The sequence below is a fragment of the Mastomys coucha genome, unplaced genomic scaffold, assembly GCF_008632895.1.
Source record: "Mastomys coucha isolate ucsf_1 unplaced genomic scaffold, UCSF_Mcou_1 pScaffold22, whole genome shotgun sequence".
NCBI classification, from domain to species: domain Eukaryota; kingdom Metazoa; phylum Chordata; class Mammalia; order Rodentia; family Muridae; genus Mastomys; species Mastomys coucha.
In genome coordinates, this window is record NW_022196905.1 from 123,387,987 (window position 1) to 123,409,679 (window position 21,693).

At 47.4% G+C, this 21,693-nt stretch overlaps 1 protein-coding gene across 5 annotated transcripts in view; it reads left to right on the plus strand.

Moving 5' to 3' along the window:
* Sfswap (splicing factor SWAP) overlaps nucleotides 1-21,693 on the plus strand; it is a 69,939-nt gene that overhangs the window by 40,738 nt on the left and 7,508 nt on the right. For 2 of the 5 annotated variants that reach the window (XM_031338068.1, XM_031338071.1), the window contains exons 11-16: nucleotides 974-1,139; nucleotides 7,241-7,471; nucleotides 8,556-8,746; nucleotides 12,335-12,600; nucleotides 17,503-17,655; nucleotides 18,692-18,817. In XM_031338068.1, coding sequence (XP_031193928.1) covers nucleotides 974-1,139; nucleotides 7,241-7,471; nucleotides 8,556-8,746; nucleotides 12,335-12,600; nucleotides 17,503-17,655; nucleotides 18,692-18,817 — 1,133 coding nt within the window. The remainder of the gene's footprint in view (nucleotides 1-973; nucleotides 1,140-7,240; nucleotides 7,472-8,555; nucleotides 8,747-12,334; nucleotides 12,601-17,502; nucleotides 17,656-18,691; nucleotides 18,818-21,693) is intronic. The other 3 variants (XM_031338070.1, XM_031338073.1, XM_031338069.1) reach the window with 2 other exon arrangements.

Consider the following 21,693-nt stretch of genomic DNA (forward strand, 5'->3'; position numbering starts at 1 on the left):
GAAGGTGGGGAGGGGAGGACAGTGAGCTCTGATGACAGCTGCAGAAGGGACTTCCTCTTTACTCTGACCTGTCCCTTCAGGAGGTGAACCTGTCTTGCATCTGTTGAAGCACCCACCCACTTATGCCTCAGTGGTCATTTGTCCAGTCCAGCATGTTCCCAACAAAACCACTGTTGCTTCAAGCATCAGAGACTACTTTGACAGTATTGAGAAAGAGAGTTGAGACATGGTCTCATGTAGCCCAGGCTAGCCTTCAGATCCTGATTCTCCTGCCTCCACCTCCAAAGTGCTGGGGTTCCAAGTCTGCCTCTGTGTTCAGTTTACTTTTGACTACTCTGTAAAGTACATCATGGTGCATGTGCTGGAGCTGTTGACTGCCCTCCAGGGGTAGAGCTGGACAAGCTGCCATAGCACGCAGTCTCTTGTGCTGGGGTACTTTGCCCTGTCCCTGACACTCTTGAGCTTATACTGCCAGAAATACTTGCTGAGACTGAGATAGCTTGTTCTTCTGTGGTCAGTGGGGGCTGTGTTTTGAAGGCATCCTCAGTACCCAGGCTTCTAAAGAGAGGTACTCCTTCAGCTTCTTAGTCTGTCCTAATAGAAAAGTGTAAGTGGGGCTGGGGATGGAGCTCAGTGCTAGAGCACTCACCTAGCATACCAGAGGCCCTGGGTCCAATCCCCAGCAACACACACACACACACACACACACACACACACACACACACACACGAACCCCAAAGAGAATGGTTTGAAGTGTAAAAATGCAGGTGGGTTGAGAGACTGAGAGTTTGTTTGTTTGTTTGTTTGTTTTTTGAGAGATTAGTGTAGCATAGACTGTCCTCAGACTCTGTTTAGCCAAGGATGCCCTTGAACTCCTGGTCTTCTTGCCCTTTTTTCATGAGTGCTGGGATTACATGTCTGTACTGAAGAATATTTGCCATGTAACAGTGCTCAGTGGTATTTCTCTTTTCAGGCAGCATCAACAGCTGAAGAGGCTCCCACAGAAACTGCTGTTGAAGAGTCGAGTGAAGCTGGAGAGGACGGTGCTCCTGAGGGTATGGCAGAGACTGGGGGAAGAGGCAGCGGGAAGAAGGAGGCTGGGTCCAGCAAGAGCACCGTGGACGGGAAGCTGGTAAAAGGTGCGCTGTCCTGGTGATGCCCAGGCCTCATGGGCTTCCCTCCTGAGGGACAGGACTAGGTACCTCAAACCATGGGGACTTATTGGGCTTGCCTTCTAGAGCTGCTATATTCTGACATGCTCACCTTGTCCTGCTTCTCCAACATGGTGTTTGGAACCCAGTAGGTGCAAGCTAGTCTGAGGACCCATCAGCTTTTAGCTTACGCCATTTAGTGGACATTAAAATTTCAAATATTTCATCTGCCCCCTGAAACTGTGCCCAGTTGTGATCCTGGGCTAGGCAAGTGCTCTCCACTGGCTTCCAGCTCCAGCCCCTGCACAAACAATTGTGATGAGGTTTGTTTTCTTTGTCTAAGTGGCTCCCTTGAGCACCTTCGTCAGGCAGTCCTGCTCTCACTCACACTTGGTCTCCTTGCCCCGTCCCTGACTAGATGATGTAGTCTAGCAGGACAGATGTGTGTAAGTAGCTGGTGCAATGGAAGACCCAGGAGAAAGGCTGGTTCAGGCTCTTTAGCAGAACCATGTGGTAGAATGTGAAGAAGCCATAACTCCATGAACTGGAAAAGAGACCACAGAAAAGGGTGTTCAGAGATAAGTGAGGTCCCTGCTGTGCTTTGGGGACAGGCGGCTCTAGTCATTCAGTCTAGAGAGGTGGACTGCACATCACCTGGGACTTTGCTTCCCTTGGGGCTGTGCTTACTAGGGGATGCTTTACCTAGCGTTGGCCTTTTGAGATTAAACAGAGGAACAGGAGCCTTTAGGAAGTCAGTGGCTAGTGCAGGAGTGGCAGCAGTAGAAGACAAGCCGGGGCAGAGGAATGGCAAGGGATACAGGCAACGATCTCCTGCCTGACCTGGAGTGGCCTCCCTGTGAGGTCAGAGTCACAGTCATCTGGCTGTCACTGGGAAAGCACTGTTTAGAAAGTCAGGTGACTGGCTGCCTCCAGCCCTCGCTGAAATAAACAGAGGTAGAAGCCAAGCGGAGCAACAGCTATGCACCAGAAGCCAATCAAGACGGGAAGAACGGCAGTCCACCTGGTACTGGAGGAGGAAAGAGGACAGTGATCCCATGACAACCGCTGCCAGCAAGGAGAAGGTGGGAGGCTGGGACTAGCTAAGGGACATCTGCGAGATGGCTATTATCCAGGAGACACCCTCCAGACTGGTCTTGCCTGGGATACCTGCAGAGCCACAGAGAAAGGATCCCCAGGCCCAGCTGCTGCACCAGCATGCCCTCCCTGGCAGGAGAAGCTTGATATGCGAGTATAAGCTGCACAGTGTTTGACAACACTCCTCCTGCAGTGAGGCCTGGAAGAAACAGGCCTGCTTCTCTGAGATGCAGGATGTGGAGTACAACTCTGCTGAGATTCAGAGGACAGAGGCTGAGCCTCCAGTCCTGAGTGTCAGGGCAGATCTATAGGTCTAGATCTATAGAACCTATAGATCTATAGGTTCAAAGAGTTGAGACTATCATAAAACTTAACCACTGATAATCTATCTGACAGCTCCAGGAGACTGCTCAGAAATGCTGCTAGGTTAAGCATGATGAAATCACTGGGGTCAGATTGACTAGAAGACAGACTGGGAAGTTCTCAAAAGTCTCAAAGGAAGGGACAGATGTGGAAGTTCATCCAGGTAGAAACGGCCCCTGAAGAGGAGAGAAAGCAAGTCAGTGCCTCATTTCTCTGCACATCTGAATGGTAGAATGGAAGACTGTAGGCATGTCAGCACCCTGAAGGTCTGAATCCACGAAAGTAAGGACGGCGAAAACATCAAAGAGCTCTTGTGGGCCAGGGTATAACTTCCCTGGATTCTGACCCCTGCACCGCTCGGGACAAGAAATTTGATAAAATACTATTCCAAAACAGACAATAGCATTACCTCTTTATGTTGGGTGAACAAAAAAAAAGAAAGAAAGACCGAAAAAAATTAAATGAACATTTGAACGGAAGAACCTAGGAAATGGGTTGGGTTCAGTACGATATGAGGGAGAGAGGAGCATAGGGGGCAGAATGGAAAAAGAACAGAACTTGGGACAGAAGCCCAGCCAGTGGCACTCTAGAACCCAACCCTGCAGAAGTTTAGGCAGGGTTTCAAATACAGGCTTCCTGATAGAACCCCTCAATCTATAAAATGTTCATAAGGAAAGCAGACACAAGGGACTAAAAATTAAAGGATAAATTACTGAGAAAGTAATTTTTTAAAACAATCAGTAAAATAGGTTGTGTGTGTTCAAGAGAAAAAGAATGCAGATATGAATGCAAGGTTGTAAATCTTTTTTTAAAATACACAAAGTATGCTCATCACCTTAAATGGAAATGAACTCAAGTCACGGAAAAATACCATTTCAAAGAAAACATAAATTGCCAAAATTATTTCAAGAATAGAGAAAACCTGACAGATTTTTAGTCTGGCAGATTTTTTTGAAATACTGGTTGGTTAGCAGCCGCTAGAACCAGGCAAGAGGCCAAAACAAATTAAAGTCTGGCTTAATTCACCCTGGAGAACCAGAGCATTTCTGTCAGGAAAGCTCCTTCAGAGTGTATAGGAGATAGGGAGTTAAGAAGCTCTCAAGCTCAGATTCTGTAGCCTTCAGCATTGAGAAGCACGATGTTAAAGTATTGAGTGGAGTCTAGCTGTGTGTTAAGACAGGGAAGGGACATGGGGCCTGCTCCAAGGCTCTGGTGTGCTCATTCTTTCACCTGTCTGCAAGGTGACTTCCTGGGCATTGAGAAAGCACTGGTGCTTCTGAAACTTTTGTATTATAATGATAATTGAAGCTGGACAGGCAGACTTTCCCTCCACATGTGTGTCCAAGGGTTAGAACTCAGGTTGTCCAACCTTGCAGCAAGTGCCCTGTCCACTGAGCCATCTTGACGGCCTCTTCACTTTCAAAGATTTAATAACACTAAGGTATCTAACAGCAATGATTCCAGAAGTTTAGTGTCTTAAGTGCAGTCAGTGTGGGCAGTGCATGCCCCTGATTCCAGCACTGGAGGATCAGGAGCTCAAGGCTGCAGCCTTGTGAGCCTACGTGAGACCCTGCAGAGAGAGGAAGAGAGGGAAGCAGGAAGAAAAGGATTGTTAACATACATAATCTTAGAATCAGAGAATTAGAGCCAGAAATCAGAGACTTGCAGGTCTAGGGAAGCAGAGCCAGAATCTAGTTAAAAGCAAATGTCCACACGTCAATACATTGGAAGATAAAGGGTTAATGTCCTTCCTAAAGAAAGAGCTTTTCTAGGTCAGGAAATGGACTGAGGGCATTCTTCAGAAGAGAAAATAGGTGGCTAGTGTGCCGGGTTTGTTTACACAAGACACTGTTTTTTCTTCTCAAATTGGTAGTTGGAGCTGAAGGGAGATACTCTGTATGTAAGAACACTTCTTGCACTTGCAGATGACCCGGGTTCATTTCCCAGAACCCACATAGTGATTCACAGCCATCAGTAACTGCAGTCCTAGGGGACTAGCACACTCCTGTGACCTCCAAGAACATAAGGCATGCACACGGTGCACATACATATATGCAGGTGAAACATTCATGCATATAGAATAAATCTAAAACAAAGTTGTAAAACTGGTGGGGTTTTTTTGATGTCATTGTTTTGTGTTTTTAATTAGTATCAGGGCTGAGGAGATGGTTCTATGGGTAAAGTGTGTGCTATGCGAGGAGGAGGACCTAAGTTCCCATCCCTAGCACCCACTACAAAGCTAAGGTTGGCTGGAGCCCTGGTGTTTGGGATGAGGAGGAACAGAAACAGTTTTCCCTGAGTTCACTGGCCATCTAGGCTACCTACTGGTAAATACCAGTTTCAGATTAGATGGAGAATACAGAAGAAGACACCAACCTCTGGTCTCTACTCACATGCAACACACAAGAACAATACACAGTAACTAATAATAATGTTAATATCACTTATCTAGGGTTTTGGGAAATGCATTCACCTGTATTCCCACCTAATCAGGAGGTTAAGGCAGGGGAGTTCTTTGAGCTCAGGTGTTTAAGACCAAGCTGGGCCATATAGCTAAGACCTCACCTCCAAGTACACATATATGTGTACACACTCATGCAGCTGTTACCCAGAGGTAGAGAAGATGGCTGTAAGGCTGTGGATGTGCTTCAGGGAGGCTGTGCTGGACCAGTCCTGAAGGTTGGATGTGGCAGAAGGAATAGATCCTGCAGGCAGCAGGCAAGGGTGGCCATCCCAGTGCAGGTCCTCTGCATAGTGCAGAGGGCAGGTGTAGCTGCATCACACAAGGTCTTGGCCACCTGGAGAAAGAACTTAGGATCAGTGGTAATGGGAGCTGTGGTGTACAAATTGTATAATTGGAGCATTCCAGGAGAATTCCCAAGACTTTCGGCTGGAGTGATGTACCTGGAGAAGCTTTCTAACCTTGGCCTCTTGGTTCTGACAGTGCTGTGGGGCATGGGGCACCTGATAATCCCATCAGCACTGAGTGAAGCAGGGCATCTAGACACACAGGTTAGGTTCCTGGGCAGGTGGTTTTGGCTTTGTGTCTGGCTGTGACTGCCTCTCCAGACTGAGTGTGGCAAAGTGCTCTAGGGACTTCTGTTGTCATGATCTACAGGTCTGTCCCTTTTCTGGAAACAGTATGTGTCCTTAAATCATCTTGTTTTTTAGTATCAGCTCATAAGTGAGTCCATTAACATTTCATTTAAGCCTTTTCTCCTTTGACAATGTCCGTGATCCTCTGCGTATTAAAGAGACCATATAGGCAGTAAAGGACTTGTTAGACTTGGTTTTCTTAAGAACCAAGCATGTACAGAAGCAAGCAGCACATGGCACAGTAACCCACATCACCCCACCAGGTGCTTACCACTCCTATCAGCAGTCAGCCTTGGGCTGTGTTGGTTGTTGTGCATCTTCGTCTGTGTCTTAGATTCCACTCAGAATCTGCTTCAGCAAATCATCATTGCGGTGTTAGGAGAGATGTCGTGGCCGCACCAGAACTTTGGTTAGTGTTTGGTCAGCATTACAACACCACCAAAGCTTAAAGTATACTGGGCTTCTTACCGGGAAGTCTGCTCTCCTGACTCTTGGGCACTAAAAGGGGTGGATATCAAAGTATGTGTTCTGTTTAACCCACACAGAGGTGTGGAACATAGAGCCGTAAGGTGAGGAGACCCTCAACCCAGCACATAGCCAAATGGCCTGCCCAGAGAAGCTAAGAGCAGAGCCGCCCGCAAGGGGAGGGCGCTGCAGTGAATCATATCCCTGATAGAAGCTGCCTGTTCCCCACAACCCACTTGCCTCAGTCAGCTGGTTTTGAGCGCACTGGAGCTGTGCTCTCATTGTAGCTTCTTGATGCCTGTGAATGCATAAGGGCCATAGCATTTGAGTGCATCAGCAGTGAGTGACAAGCAGACACAGCAGCAGACTCTCCTTCAAGGCCTTTGTCTCTTAAATTAAGTGTTCAGTGTTTAGGCTTGGGAGGCTAACACCTAAATTTTTGCTACACCTTGAAATGTTGGTCATAGGTGCAGAGTGAGGTCTGACATGATGCTTGTAATGTTAACTGAATAAAGAAATGGATTCTGTATTTGTTTTGGTTTTAAAGAACGGGCTAACAAGATGGCTCAGTGGGTAAAGACACTTGCCACCAATTCTGCCAACCTGAGTTTAATACCCACAACCTATGTGATAGGAGAGAGCCAATTCCCAGCTGTTCTCTAACCTTGACCTGCACACATGGCACGCTCGTAAGTGTACACACTAAACAAATGTATTTTACAAAAGGGAAATGACAAAAGTTGACCATTTAAAACTGAAGGTGAGCACTGTGTTCAGCGGGTACGTGTCTGCTATGGCAGTACTGTTCTGCTGCCGTGCTGGCATGCCTCAGACAGCCCACCCAGTCTGATGCCTTGCCTCGGACATTTGAACAAGATTCCTTGACTACATTCCCACCTGTAGACTGCACTTTCACACACACACATGTGCACACTCACGCTGTGCCTCCACAGCAGATGCTATCTGCCTATCAGCCATCCCTCTTGCAAGTGGTAGTGCCTGTCACACTGTCTGCGCATTCTGCTTCTGGTGCCTAAAAATACGTCACAATTGTCACCTTTTCCCAACAGCTTCTTTTGCTCCAATAAGCTTTGCCATCAAAGCCAAAGAAAATGACCTACTTCCCTTGGAAAAAAACCGCGTCAAGCTGGACGATGATAGTGAAGAAGATGAAGAAAGCAGGGAATGCCAGGAAAGCACAAGCAGCGTGGCCAACCCCAGCCCTGCTGCGGCCCCGCCCTCTGTGGTTGTAGAGGAGAAGAAACCACAGCTTACCCAGGAGGAGCTAGAAGCTAAGCAAGGTTTGTCGATAGCTTTTAAAGTTCTTGAAAGAAAGAAGACAAATATAAGATTTATGTGCTAAGCCAGAAATTCTAAGACTGCGAACTAAAGCCTGGAGCTATGCAGGAGCGTTCTGAAAGTCCTATGTGCAATGCCATGGCACTGTGCACTCCTTAGCTTGATGCAATGCCCTTGGCAATCTGTACTCAGAGCAGCCTAATGTGCTAAGCAGGCGGCTCTAATGGAGACGCACTTTGTACTTGGACGACAGCCCCGGGGTGAGACACCAGGCCTGGACTCCCAGCTCTGGTTAATGCACCACACTGGAAAAGGCCCTTTTGTGAGACTTGTCTTTCAGCAGAACCGTCAGCCCTTGAAGATGATGCCTGCCAGAGCTGATTTCTCAGCCCTGGTTCATCTTCATGGGTCACAGCATGGCCAGTAGCATATGGGTTGGGGCTGGAACTCTTCTACAATTATTGCCTTACCTTTTGGGGACATCTGTCCCTCCAGAATAAGTCGTCTTCCACAGTGAAGTGGCTACTCAGTGAATGCATTTGTGCTTTTACCTGTTCTAACTGCTTTCCTTGGAATGTTTTTCTGGGTATGCATGAACAGACCACACAACCCTGACTAAAGGAGACTCTTGGAGCCAGTGTCCTCCAGAGAAGAGCATGCTGTGGGCCCACAGGTGCTTGCCCTCAGTGTACTCCAGTCACACTGGTGTGTTTGCGCCTGCTCTCCCTGTGTGTGAGCTCAGCAGCTTGTCATGCCCTCTGCACTCAGACACTTGCCACAGGGCATCCTTCCTTGCCGACTTGGAGTATGTTGGGCTCCGTGCATGAGAGCATTCTGTGATTTCCAGTGTCCATCCCAGCTTCTGCCATCATGGAACCCCTTCAACCTTGCTGCCTTTGAAAATAAAGTGTACCTCCCCCAAAAAGCCATAATAAGTTTATTTTCTGAAAATGTTGGTCTGTCCAGTTGTCTACCTGCTTTGAGGTTAGTATTGAAATGGCAGTGTTGGATAGCCAGAAGGTACCTATGAAAATCAGAAATGAAATGCTGTTTGCTGTAGATTCTTGTCTTTCTTATTTTCTTTAGCAAAACAAAAGCTGGAGGACCGTCTTGCTGCTGCTGCCCGGGAAAAGCTAGCCCAGGCGTCCAAGGAATCAAAGGAGAAGCAGCTTCAGGCTGAACGTAAAAGGAAAGCAGCTTTGTTTTTACAGACCTTAAAAAATCCTCTTCCAGAAGCAGAAGTAGGAAAACTTGAGGAGAGTACTTTTGGTGTCGAGGTACGTAGAAGGACATTCCGATGGCATGTTTGAGTGTGTGGTAGATAAAAGTTGGTCCGGACTCACCTTTGGCTTTGGAGCCACAGTCTGAGCCAGAGGCTAGCAGCCCAGCACGTGCCACCAGCATAGTCAGACTTTGCTCATAGCTTTGAGTCTATGAAGAGACCCTGTGCCGATTACCATAAAAACAGACCAGACTCAGGCTGCAGCCTCAGAACACATGGGTATGGATCCACCCATGTAGGGCCTCCAGCTGCATGTGGTCAGACAGATATGGCTAGAGCAGGGCCTCAGTGGTCGCAGCCACATTGTCAAGCTTACACTTGGGGGCAGAGATCTCAACGCCAGCATCTGTATCCTGTATTATGCTCTGATTTAAAACAAGGTAAACAGCAGCCACCTTTATCTCCTCTGGGTGTAGCGCTGATAGACTAGTAGTGTGTGGGAGGCCCTGGGCTCATCCTCAACACCAGAAGGTCATAGAGAAGCCAGGCAGCTCCTTCCTAAGTGCTGACCACGAACAGGATCATCACACGGTACCTTAGGATGCTTTCGTGTGGAGGGATGGGAAGCAGTGCCTAGCTCCCAGAACCCTCAGTGAACACTGTTGCCGGGGGCTGTGTGTAGTTCAGTGAAAATTCTGCTCATGCCTATGTGTCTCCAGGTATCTTTTAAATATCCTTTATGCTTGGTGTCTTAGTTATGGTTTTATTGCTGTGAAAAGTCCTCATGACCACAACTCCTATAAAGAACAGATCAGGGCTGGCTTTCATGACAGGAAGCATTGTGGCACATTGGCAGAGGTGGTGCTGGAAAGGAGCTGAGAGTTCTGAGCCCACCCACAGTGAGATGGTTCCTCCAAGGCTTACCTCCCTATAGTGCCACTCCCTCTGAGCCTATGAGGGCATTTTCATTCAGCTATCTCTCTTGGCTTCCCTTCATAATGCAGAACAAGCCCTTTGTTCTTGTTTGCTATTGTTGGAAAGAAAAAGGGGTCTCGAACTCACAAGTTTCAGGGTTGCAGGCTGTGTCACCACACCGGCTCCTTCACCCTTTTTAACTTTAATTACATCGATACTTGTAAGACCTTTGGAGTCTGCAGTATCCCTATGGTTAAAGTTTCCCTTCTAGATGTCCAGACCTGGTGTTTCTGTGTCCACCTAGCATGTTTTTAGTGGTTCTGTTCTCAGGGGTAACCTCTGCACTGCCCTTCCCAGAATGAGCTTTTCAAAGAGGTGGCAGAACCCCACAAGGGCACTGTGGCCCCATTTCCCAGAGCCCCACAGAGATGGACTGTCTTCTGGTCCCTCAGACAAAGCCTCGTTCCTGCAGAAATGGAGGAACAAAGTACACAGTTGGGGGCAGCCATTATGCACTGTGGCCCTGGATGAGGGCATTCCTGAGGTGTGCAGCTATGGAGAGACGTGGGCAGCAAAGAGAGGAAGCTTACAAGGGCCTAGCTCGGTAGGGATGTGTGGAGCCTGATAGACTCTCTTGTTGTTTCACTATCCTTTATACAGTGAACAAAGGTTAAGACACATCTGTAAGCCTGGAATGTAGGTTTGGTTGGTAGTGTGCTTGCATGGCATGCACAGGGTCCTAGGCTTGTCCTCGACAGGTTAGCATACTGCAATCCCAGCAGAGCAGAGATAAAAGCAGGAGGTTCAGAAAGTCTGGGTCATCCATGCTTATGACAAGTTCAAAGTCAACCTGCAGTACATGAGAACTTGTCTCAAAGTTGGAGTGAGACAGGACAGTGTGAGAAGGCTCAGTAGATAGAGATGCTTACTGCCAAGATTAATAAGCATGAGTTTGATTCCTAGAACTCACATGATCAAAGAGAAAGCTGACTCAGTAAGTTGTCCTCTGACCTCCACACACATGTACAGATAGAGAGACAGATAATATGCAATAAATAAAGAAGTGTAAATTTTAAAAATATGTAAAGCTACATCGGCAGATAGATTAAAAACAAGTCATGGTTGCAAGGTTGACTCTGTGTTCTTTGAATCTGAATGTTTTAGTGGAAACTCCATCTGTCAAAGTCATTTGTCATCAGCCTGCTGGTAGCACCACAGTGCTGACCCAGCTTGTGCCATCTCTCAGAGTGGCTCCATTCTTGTCTACCAGCCTTGGCCCTGTCTATAATCCATGGTTGTTTGACTTTGGAATGGTCTCCCTGGTTGTGTGTGTACATGAAGATTATCTCAGCAGAGCTGCTTTACCACAAAGGGTGCATGAGGAGAGGAGCTGGTGATACGTATCTGGCTGCTTTGAAACACAAAGGCTCATAGTAAATAGTCTATAAATGATAGTCAAACCCAAAATAGTGCTAACCTCAAGAAACTTGCCCTTGACTTCACCAAGTGCCTTGGTATATGTACTTGGCCTACAGACGTTAGCACATTTAGTTAGTGGCGTAGATATGGACAGGAGTTCTTACAGGTTCCAAAAGGATATGAGAGAAGGTCATAGGTGGTACTGCTAGATCTGAGAATAGCTCAGCCAGCTCCTCAGGATGGACAGGTACCCATAGGGCAGCATTCCACCATGCATGTGTAACGTGGTCCCTTTTTACATGCTGGTCTGCCCAGTGCCATTGGTCATTAGAGATGATTCTACATATCCAGGTGTGATTTTAAGTAATGTCTTAAAGCATGCTCATTGACATAGAAAAATATTACTGGATGGATATGGTGGCCCACACTGTTAATCCCAGCATTCAGGCAGATCTCTTGTGAGTTCCAGGCCAGTCAAGGCTACACTGGTGTGACCCTATCTAAAAGAAGAAAGAAGAGAGGTTAATGGCACACTAAATCTTTAAGCAGTCTATACAATAGCTAAGAATATTGCATCAGTAATGACGAACCTATCTGTGGTTAAGCATAGTGGCCTAGGCAGCAGGGAGCTCAGGGAAAGGCTGAAAGACCTCCTCCTTGTCTGACAGCTGCAGGTAGCCATCTGGCCTCAGCTCAGCCCACTGGGCAGCTTTTCACTGTGAGCTAGCAGTTCTGTAAGAGTTATATGCAGGGCGACTCACCAACTCACCAGCTCCCTCCAGAGTGGGCCCAAGCAAAGCAGGAAGACAGGGTCCTCCTACCCGCAGTTGCAGGTTTACAAATGCACATGCACACCACTTCTGTCCCCATTCCATCCCAGGGCTCCAGACAGCTGGGGCAGTACAGGAGGCTGGTCATACAGCATCTACATTGAAGTTTTCCCATAAACCTTACTGTTAAATCTTCCAGGCACAAAATGAGAACTCTTCCGTGTATAATATTCAATGACTAGTTCAAACTACATTTCTCCTGAAAGGCCAGAGAGATTTTGTTTGTCTTTTGAGACAAACTCACTCTAACCTAGGCCAGTCTAGAACTAACTTTGTAGTCCAAGCAGGTTTCAAACTCAAAGCAGTTTTCTTATCTCTGCCTCCCACATGCTTCAATCACAGGTTTGATCCAGCTCACACAGCAAGGGGATTTTTATATATAACCATGGAAAGGTGGTCTTTCCTCAGAGAAAAGAACTATCTACCCAGAGTGTTGTGTTCTCTGTTGACCGCCTACACATTCACTTTTCTGTTTCCAGGAAACAGGTGTCATGCCCTGTCCTCTCCTAGTTGGTGGTAGAACTCTGCCCATGTTGGAGGGGAAGCCTCCAGAAAGGCCTTCAAGCAGATGCAGAGACCCACCAAGAGAAGAAGAGAGAGAAAAAAAGAAGAAGAAGCACAAAAAACGGTCTCGGACGAGGTCCCGCTCCCCCAAGTACCACTCGTCTTCCAAGCCCAGGTCTAGATCCCACTCAAAAGCAAAGCACTCCCTGCCCAGTGCCTACCGGACAGTGCGGCGGTCGAGGTGGGTGTGCCGGCACTCAAGCCCTCTTGCTCCCGTCTGCCCTACACTCTGAGCCTCCTCCTGCTACCCTGTAAAGCCAGCAGAATTTAAAATGAGCACAGGCTGGAGTGTGTGGGGGAATGTGTGTGTCTTGCAAATCCAAAGGAAATCTTTTAAAAAACATTGTTTAGGCTTTTCAGAGATCACCAGTCACTGCAGGTTAAATGATTCATTTATGCTTCTTATCTCTGCATAGCTTACTTATACTTCACTCTTCACTCGAGGTGGAAGCAAGAGGATCTCCAGTTCAAGGCCAGTCTAAGCTACACTGGGGTTGTAGCTCAGTCAGTACATCCTGCTGCTGAGTGTGAGGACTTGAGTGAAGAAGCCCAGCATGGTGGTGCCTGTCTCTGATTCTAGCATAGGGGAGGTGGGTACAGAGGGGCTCATTGTCTAGCCAGCACAGCCTACTGAGCAAAATCCAGGCGAGTGAGGAACCTTGTCTCATAAAATAAGGTGAATGGGCTGGGTGTGAGGGCGTAATCCTATACTCCTAGTACTCAGGGGGCAAAGACAGGTGGGTCTCTGTGAGTTCCAGGCCAGCCTGCTCTATATAGCAAGTTGTAAGCTAACTAGGGCTACATAGTGAAACCAGTCTCAGAAATCAAAATGCAAACAAAAAACCCACAATGAATGGCTGCTGAGGAAGAACACCCAAGGTTGCCCTCTGGCTTACACACGCATGCACATGTGCATACACATAATACATACAGACACACACACAAAACAAATTAGTCTCTCCTTCCCACTAAAATTTGTAAAAAGAAACTGTAGGTGAGTATGGTGAGATTTGCCTATGATCCTAGTGCCTGGAGGATGGAGGCAGGAGAATCAAGGTGTCCAGGACTACCTCCAACCATGTAGTAGATTTGAGAACAGGAGACTGCCATCTAGGAAGTGGGAGATCAGTGTTTTACTCATTATGAAGTGAGCATGGCACATGTGTTGAGTTGTAGAAATTCATAAGCTGGCATGCTAGAGTTTTTTGTGTGAATGAACTTCCCTGTGCTGAGTGCTTCTGGCTGAAGTGTTCACATGTTCTGCACAGTGTGTGAAGTGAGCATAAATGAGGCACTGGTGTGCATCTGTTTCCTCTTAGCCTGCTGCCTCTCCAGCAGTCTAGCAGCAAACCCTCTGCATAAGGGGCCAGGGAGCCAGGAAGCAGCTCAGTGTTGCTGCCCACAGAGTTAGTAAGCTTCAAGGATGCCAGAGCATCCCCTCAGTTTTGAAGGCTTGAAAATGGAGCTCAGCCTTCAGTAGTGTGATGGAGATTGTGAGCACTTGTCCAGCCTTTAGTTCTCACCCTGCCCTGGGTTTCTATGGTGTCCTGGACTCTGATGGGGTTACCTCACACCCAGCATTCATTAACTCTGGTATTCATCTTTCTTCTGGGGTAGTATCAGCACTATTCATAGATACTGGAGTCCTATGTTCTTAGATGCACAGTGCAGTGTTTTCTCTGATGTGCTAAAAAAAAAAAGTGCTTTTTTTTTTTTTTTTGGCTAAAAAAGTGGTGCGCTTTCTCCTTCTTTACGCACACCAAGCCTGAGGTAAACAAAGTGTCTGACCTCCTATCTCCATTCAGGGTAGGTTTGTCTTCATGGAGAGCCTTCGGCTCTAGTTCTTGGAAGTGCAACACTCTGAACTGTTACTATGCCACGCAGAAACCTTGATGTTCTTAATTAAATGAGCAGTTTTGCCGTCGTGCTTTATTTTTTTATTTATTATTTTTTAACATCCTAGAATTTGTGTTACAGACCCAAACTACACAAGTATACCAATCCATCATCCTCATGCTGGTCAGTCAGTTCTCCCTGATTCCCTCGACTCCAGGGCTCAGACAAAGGGAAGAACAATTCCTCATGACTCCCAGGCCTTGAGCCAATAGAGAGGGATCCCAGGCCCTGGCTCACTGCACCTACCCCATGCTCATCTCTCTGTGTGGCACAGAGACTGCCACTGACTTCTTACCTGGCCTCTGCCTGTCCAGCCTGAGTTTGCAGTAGACTTAGATTTGCATATTTTGTACAGGTGCCTTATTTATGACACTTTACATCTTCAGTGTCTACAGGTCCAGGGAGCAAAACCCTACTCCTTAGTTTAATTCTCAGTAAAAGACAAAATGAAGCTGAAATTTTTGTGGCCCTTATTTCTTCTCAATTTGACCTTTCGTGAAAATGTTTTACAGTGTCAGGGCTGGTTATTCTCAAAGCCCCCAAACTTCCGTTTAGGCTGAAGGGGAATGAGAAAAGAGGTCTTTGGTTTTACCTGGTTACAGAACATAGGTAGGTACTTTGCTGCAGAAGATAAGCCCATCTTTAGTGTTTGGTTTTACAGTTTAGATAGAATACCAAGACAAGGCTTGCTGCAGAGTAAGAGTGTTTGCACTGTGGCCCCCTTTTAGCTTCTGCCTGCCCCACAACACCAAGAGCTGGAACGCAGCCCCTAGAAGGCACAGTCCTCGGCTGCATGGTGGGCCTCAGCCTTTTATCCTCTTGTTCTTGCAAGAGGCTAAGATAGGGGCTCATGCTTTATGGGATAGGGTCATGTTTTCTTGAGCTGAAAGCAGAGCTGCTTGCCCACGGCAGGCCCTGCCAGCACTCTTGTTCCCAGGATGGAAGCAGTTGGAAAGCTGTGGTTATGGCAGGTGCGGTAGCTGTGATTGTGATCCCTGCACTCAGAATGAGGCAGGAGAAGCAAGCATGTCTTATGCCAGCCTGCTGTACATACTAAGACAGAGAAAAACACCAAATAAAATGTTGCAGTTGTGGCTGAAACAAGAGAGCAGGCTCTATACTCCTGTGAGCTGTTGACATTCTAACCACAGTGAAGAAGGTGCTGGTGATGCTGCCATTAGCTTGTCTTTAACCATCCTTTCAGGTAGAGAGAAAACCATTACCATGGTAACATCGACAATAGGACATCCTTACCAGACTTAATTTTCAGACCTGACAGCCTAAGTGGTCATTTTTAAATGACTGCTAGCTCAAAGTAAAGTGCTGTAGTTGTTGGCATCCTCCTGTGGTAGCATACTGCAACTGAAATGCATAATCTTCTCTATACTAAGTGGATCTGGTCCCACATCAAATACAGAACAGTATGATTTTTGTTTACTGTGTGATCTGCTCGTAGGACAGAAGCTTTGCTTACTCCATATGTCCAAACTGTAGGTGGCTTTGGATCTGCAAAGGCAAGTTCTTCGTAATAAAAATCTTCAGTTTCATAACGCTCAGTACCCTCAGAAAGCATGGTGGTTATGGGAATCTGAGTCAGCACTGACCAAAGGGTAGATGCTGTCCTTGGTGTCTCCTGCTCACTCTTGTGCTATGTACAGCTTTCAGTCTGACTGAAGTGAAGCATCAGGCACGCAGGTAAACCATGTGTGATGGTGTGGGTGTTGCTAAACTGCCTTATACCAGGGAAGCATGACGGTATGCTTACCTTCCGACTTACTTCTGAAGTCATTTCCCTCAGTGTTCGAGTGTTGAGCTGAGTGTTTGAACACCAGCCATTGGACAGGATCTGTTTGGTAAAGATATTCTTTAAGGATAACTCCATAAATTCCTTAAAATGAGGGAGGGGTCCAAGGTAATGCGACTTTGTTTGACTTTGCTAGTTTTATTTAGCATTTGGTGAGAAAGCTGACAGCGATGGCACACACCTTTATTCCCAGCAATCAGGAGGCAGAGGCAAGTGGATCTCTGAGACCAGCCTGGTCTGCAGAGCAAGTTCCAGGACAGCCAGGGCTATACAAAGAAACCCTGTCTCAAAAAAAAAAAAAAAAAAAAAAAAAAGAAGCAAACAAAAAAGCCACAAAGAAGTTGTACAGTCATTGAGGTTCTATAAAATCCAACATTCTATTTTAGTTTTAAATTGTTGGATGAGTCTTTACTGTCTGTTTCCCAATGGTAAACTATAACAAATTAGAAAAGGGAAATTTAATCACCCAGACCTGTCTTTTAAAAGAAGAAAGGGTGTGGTTAGCACTTCTGGGCTCCTGTGGGTATAGGCAATCATTTCATGTTGGGTGACCTGTGGCTAAGCCAGGAAAGACTCAGATACCTGCTCTTTGCAATGCCAAACCTGTGACTGGGATGAACAGAGGATAGCGTGAGCCAATGCAGGTAACCTTCACACCCATAGCCAGGTCCCAGTGGGTTAGATCTACAGCCTGGCTGCCGAGTCACCTGTTGATGTCCCACAGCTGCGAGAAGCCCTGGAACAGGGAGAAGAGCAGTGAGGTGGTTCGTGTGGGTGCAGACACTGGCATCCAGACAATAGTTTGGAGTTCTATCATTAAAAATTTCCTGCTTCTGAGAGCAAAGCGATGTGGTCATTCAGAAAGGGATGTCTTTGTTGCACTGTGCCCGGAAGTTTTTAATTCAGACCAGTTTGTCTTCTTTAAGAAGGCCTATGGTGACATCACATTACTCGTAGGCTGAAATTCCTGGCTCTCGCCCTGTCTTGGCGTCAATATTAAGAGCCTGGTTAACAAAATTAAAAGCATTAAGGCTTACTTAATTAAAGTGAAAAGCACAGAATTACTGGCTGTTATGTGGTGCCCTGTTCTGAGCAGGGCTTCCTTCCCAGAAGAGTTGTTGAACTCTACTGGGAGCAGCCACTGTGTTCTAAAGAATTCATAATATTAACGGCCACTGCAAAACAGTATTGTACTTCAACGTTTTGAATCTGCAGGCATTTAAAACTAACTTATTTTTCCTAATTGTTGAGTTTATTGTAGAATTCTATGCTAAGCATCCATAGGTGCTAAAGCTTTGAGTGAGCGGAGCTTTCTCATGGCTCTGGTAGCACCCAGCTCGGCACATTTCATTCTGAATGTGAAGTGTGTGCCTCCGACCGCAGGCCCTCAGCCTCCCCAGGGATCTTGAGTGTGGAGCCTTGTCCCAGCAGCTCGGCAGTGGCGGCAGCACAGCAGGAGAGTTATCAGGCAGCCTCGGCCTCGAGCAGCTTTGACTCCTGGAGCTCTTTTGAGGGGAGACCTGGTAAACCGTCAAGGTGTCTGACTGCCCCCACCTCTGTAGTCTGTGTAGCTAGGGAAGGTCTGGGGAGGCACGCCATCTAGACCAGCTCTGCTGGAGAGGCCAGCACGGGCTCATGGGGACCAGGATGTGACCAAAACTTGATTCTTGAACAATTGTGAGTTGTTTTTATTGGGAGGGAGGAATTCATTCTGCTTAGAATGATTCCGTGAAGAACTTTTTCAAATTTTGAAATCAAACTGCTCTCTTAATAGTTTTTTGAGTAGGTTGTCATGGAAACCAAACAAAGAGAGGAGTTTGAGTTTGGTAGGGCTTCCCCCCCCCCCTAAATTTCTGCTTATTGCACATTTTCCTGAAATAACAGGTAGTCATAGAGCATAAATGTCTAAAGCCATTGTTGAGGAACCCTTTATTAAGGGCCTCCATACCCACAAAGGATGAGAGGGACTGAGGGTCTGTCTTGCCATTTGTGGAGTATATCCCGGCATGAATAAAAAAAGTATATTCTTAGATGGTTTTTTACCCGTGACACTTCCCATAGACTTAAGTAGTCAGACCATCATGAGGGCATCATGTTTTGAGCAGGTGCAGGATTTGGGCTTCATGCCAGTGGGTCTGTAGTGTGGTCCTGATGCCTCCTGCCACATGGCCTGAGATGAGTAACAGGAAGAATGGCAAGGTGCAGCCTGCAGTTCTTGGCTTCTCAACCTTTAGTTTTTCCCTACTGCCAGTATCTAGGCACTTTTCCCTGCCTGAGGGTAGGAGTGGCTTCGGGGAGCTGAAAGCCTCAAGCTGGGAGAGAGCGCAAGGCAGGAGCAGGGAGGCTCGAGCACAGCCTCCTGGAGACCTGGGCCTTGCTGCAGTGCAGGCAGGGGTGGGGAGAGGTGCAGTGCCTCCAAGCTGGTGTCAGGATGCACAACCTTTAAAGATGCAGGGCCCATCTGCGCCACCTGCATCTCAGACTGGGGCCTCTTTCGCCTCATGCTAGGGAGGTGCACAGCACACAGACCAGGCCTCAGACAGAGCTAAAGTCTACCTTGTTGTCTGTCCAGGTCACGGTCTCGGTCCCCAAGAAGGAGAGCTCACTCTCCTGAGAGACGGCGGGAAGATAGGAGTGTCCCTACAGCCTACCGGATGAGTGGCAGCCCTGGAGTCAGCAGGAAACGAACCCGTTCCAGGTAGGCTACTATGTCTCACGGGGAAAAAATATGTCTGACATCTTGTTGTCTGTCACCTGTGTGAAAGAGTCACAGATAATGGTACAGTCCCTGTCTTCAGTAGTGCTGTCTCGTGGGATCATGTGGGTTTCAGGGTACAGTGTGTCCATGCCTGTGGAGCCCTCACATGCCTTTTCTCTGGGCCCTGTTCTTTTAACACTAACCCAGGGCCCTTGCTATCTCTGCTGGATCTACCCCAGTCCCTCTTAGCTGTCTTCAGGGAACAGGGGTCAACTAGGAAAATATAAACGTCTCAGTGTCCTGCATCGTCTCTGGTAAGGATCACTGGAGCCTGGGTGCTATGTGATGGAGTGGGGCAGAGAATAGATACAGGCTCTGACTCTGGACCACTACTAGGCATAGGCATCTGTGTCCATTGTAAGGATAACAGGGAGGTCAGCCAAAGTGGTTGTAGAACAGAAATCCCAGCCACTAAATTTGAACCTAGCCCTTGGTAGCCAGGGACACCTTTTACCCTGTAAGCCATAGTTTCCTGGCACCTCCACCTAGTGAGAACCCCAGGCTGCCCTGCCCTCACCTGTTTATCACACTCAGAGCTCTAGAACTTTCTCTGGCTCTTGTCTAACTTTGGGAAACCTGCCTACATTCTGTGGTGCCTGCTTCTGTTGGCTGTGTTGATCACCTTTCCATCTCTATAGCATATTGCCTGAGGTGATCAGCTTATAGAGAGTGAGGAGTTATTTTGATGAGCTTTGGGGGTCTCAGTCTGTTAGTCCTGTTGCTTTGGGTCTATGCTGAGGCAGTGAATTGTTGTGGGAACACATGTTAGGGTCAAAGCTTTTGTCTAGTTACCAGGAAGCAAGCAGGAAGGACTGGTCCTTCTGCAGGGGTCATGTCCCTAGTAACCTACCACCTTCTACTAGGTCCGTCTTGAAAGTACCAGTCCCTCCCTGCAGCAGCACTCTAGAGACCAAGTGTTTTGTGTATAGGCCTTTGAAAGATGTTGGAAATTCAGACTCTGGCTGCAGTGAGGGCCGCCACTCCATGGGAGCCATGTTTCCAGCTATTGCCCACTTCCCACAATGCGATCTATAGGACGTGGGTGAAGTGGTGGCCATAGAATCTGTGCCTCTGGAGGCAGCCTAAGGTGAAGTAGCACAAAACACCTGTTAGCTGGTCACAGGATAGGCTGTTGACTGGGGAAGGAGGTCAGTTTCCATAACCTGAAAAGCCAGCAGAGGAGCACTGAGGCTGATGAGTGTCAGCAGAGGTTTGCAATACAAGTTCACATTTATAAATTCCATTCCAGCCTTCGTAATCCTACCAGCTACTGCAGTACACAGAATCCATTCCTGAAGCAAGTGGTTTAACATTTGAAGTTCATCATCACCTTTGGTATATTTAAAGGGCATGGTCTAAAATTAATTTTTACAGCAAAAGATCTTTCTCAACAGGAGAATTCTTGCTTTGCCCTCAAATTAACCTTTACATTCAAAGGGAGATGATGAGAGAAGGTGGTAGAGGGCCAGTGTTCATAGTGCTGGGGAGCTATCCCCATCTCAGGATAGCATGGGACTTAAGAGGCCTCTGACCCTTCTGCGGAGCACTGACTTCCTAAAACACACAGGGAGAGACAGACGGCTCCCCTGAGAGCCTCCCAGCTGAACACTGGAGCTGTTCCACTTGCCATCCAGCTCCTTCAGTCCTTTGTCACTCCTTCCACACTGCCGCCTCAGCGGATAGGTCTGGAGCCTGTGCTAATTCAGTTACTCTGATTGATACTTAGCATCACCCAGATGGAGGGTGTGCTGCTGTGCTCAACACTGCACCATTGGACAGACTGATTGTCACCTGCTAGCTAAAGGGTTTGGGGATTTTTTTTTTTCCTTTTGGTTTTTGTTTTTCAAAACAGGGTTTTTTCTGTGTAGCCCTTGCTGTTTTTTCTTTGTAGCCTAAAACTCCCTCTGTAGACCAGGCTGGCCTCAAACTCAGAGATCCATCTGCCTCTGCCTCCCTGGTACTGGGTTCAAAGGCACGTGCCACTACTGCCCTGCCCACTAACTACAAGTCTTAACGTGGTACTGAGAACACGGCACACATTTGGTCAGCAGCTAGCTCACGTGGCTGTATGCCCCCTCCTGCTTCCCTCTGACTCCACCCACTGCCCTTCCTATGTTGCAAAAGAATGCAGGCCAGCAGTGCTGTGGGATCATGGTACTTGGCATGGAAGGAGTGCCATAGTGGTGATGTACCTGGTCCCTCAGCTAAAGCTGCCTCTGCCTTGACCTCTCTGAACAAGCAGCTAACCTTCCAGTGGACACTGAGCAAGCACATGAGCTCTCTTCTTGGCAGTTTTCTGCCATGTTAGTCAGTGACAGCAAGAATGGCTACTTTCTGGTTCTGTCTCTCCTCTGTTGTTAGCTGGCCCCTCCCTTGTTCAGCACTGCTCCGGACATGTAGACTGTACAATTTCCCTTATTCTGTCTGATTGTGACAGACTCCAGGAGCCTCCAAGCCAGATATCACATTGTTCTTTCTCTGGCCCTGGTGCTCTTCGGACACCAATGTCTAGATCCTTCCACTGCCTTTCTTGCCCCAGCTCTTCCTTTTCATTTTATTTTTATTTAATTATTTATATGCATGAGTGCTGACATGCTTGTGCATCACATGCGTGCTCGATGCCCGTGGAGGCTGGAAGAGAGCTGGAGTTACACATGGCTGTGAGCTGCTCTATGGCTATGAGAAATTGAACTCAGGACCTCTGGAAGAGCAGATGTTGCTCTTAACCATTGAGCCATCTCTCTCCAGCCCACCCCACTTCCTGTTAGTGAAAGTTTGGAAATCAGGCTCTGAACCTGATGCACATGAGTGCAGTC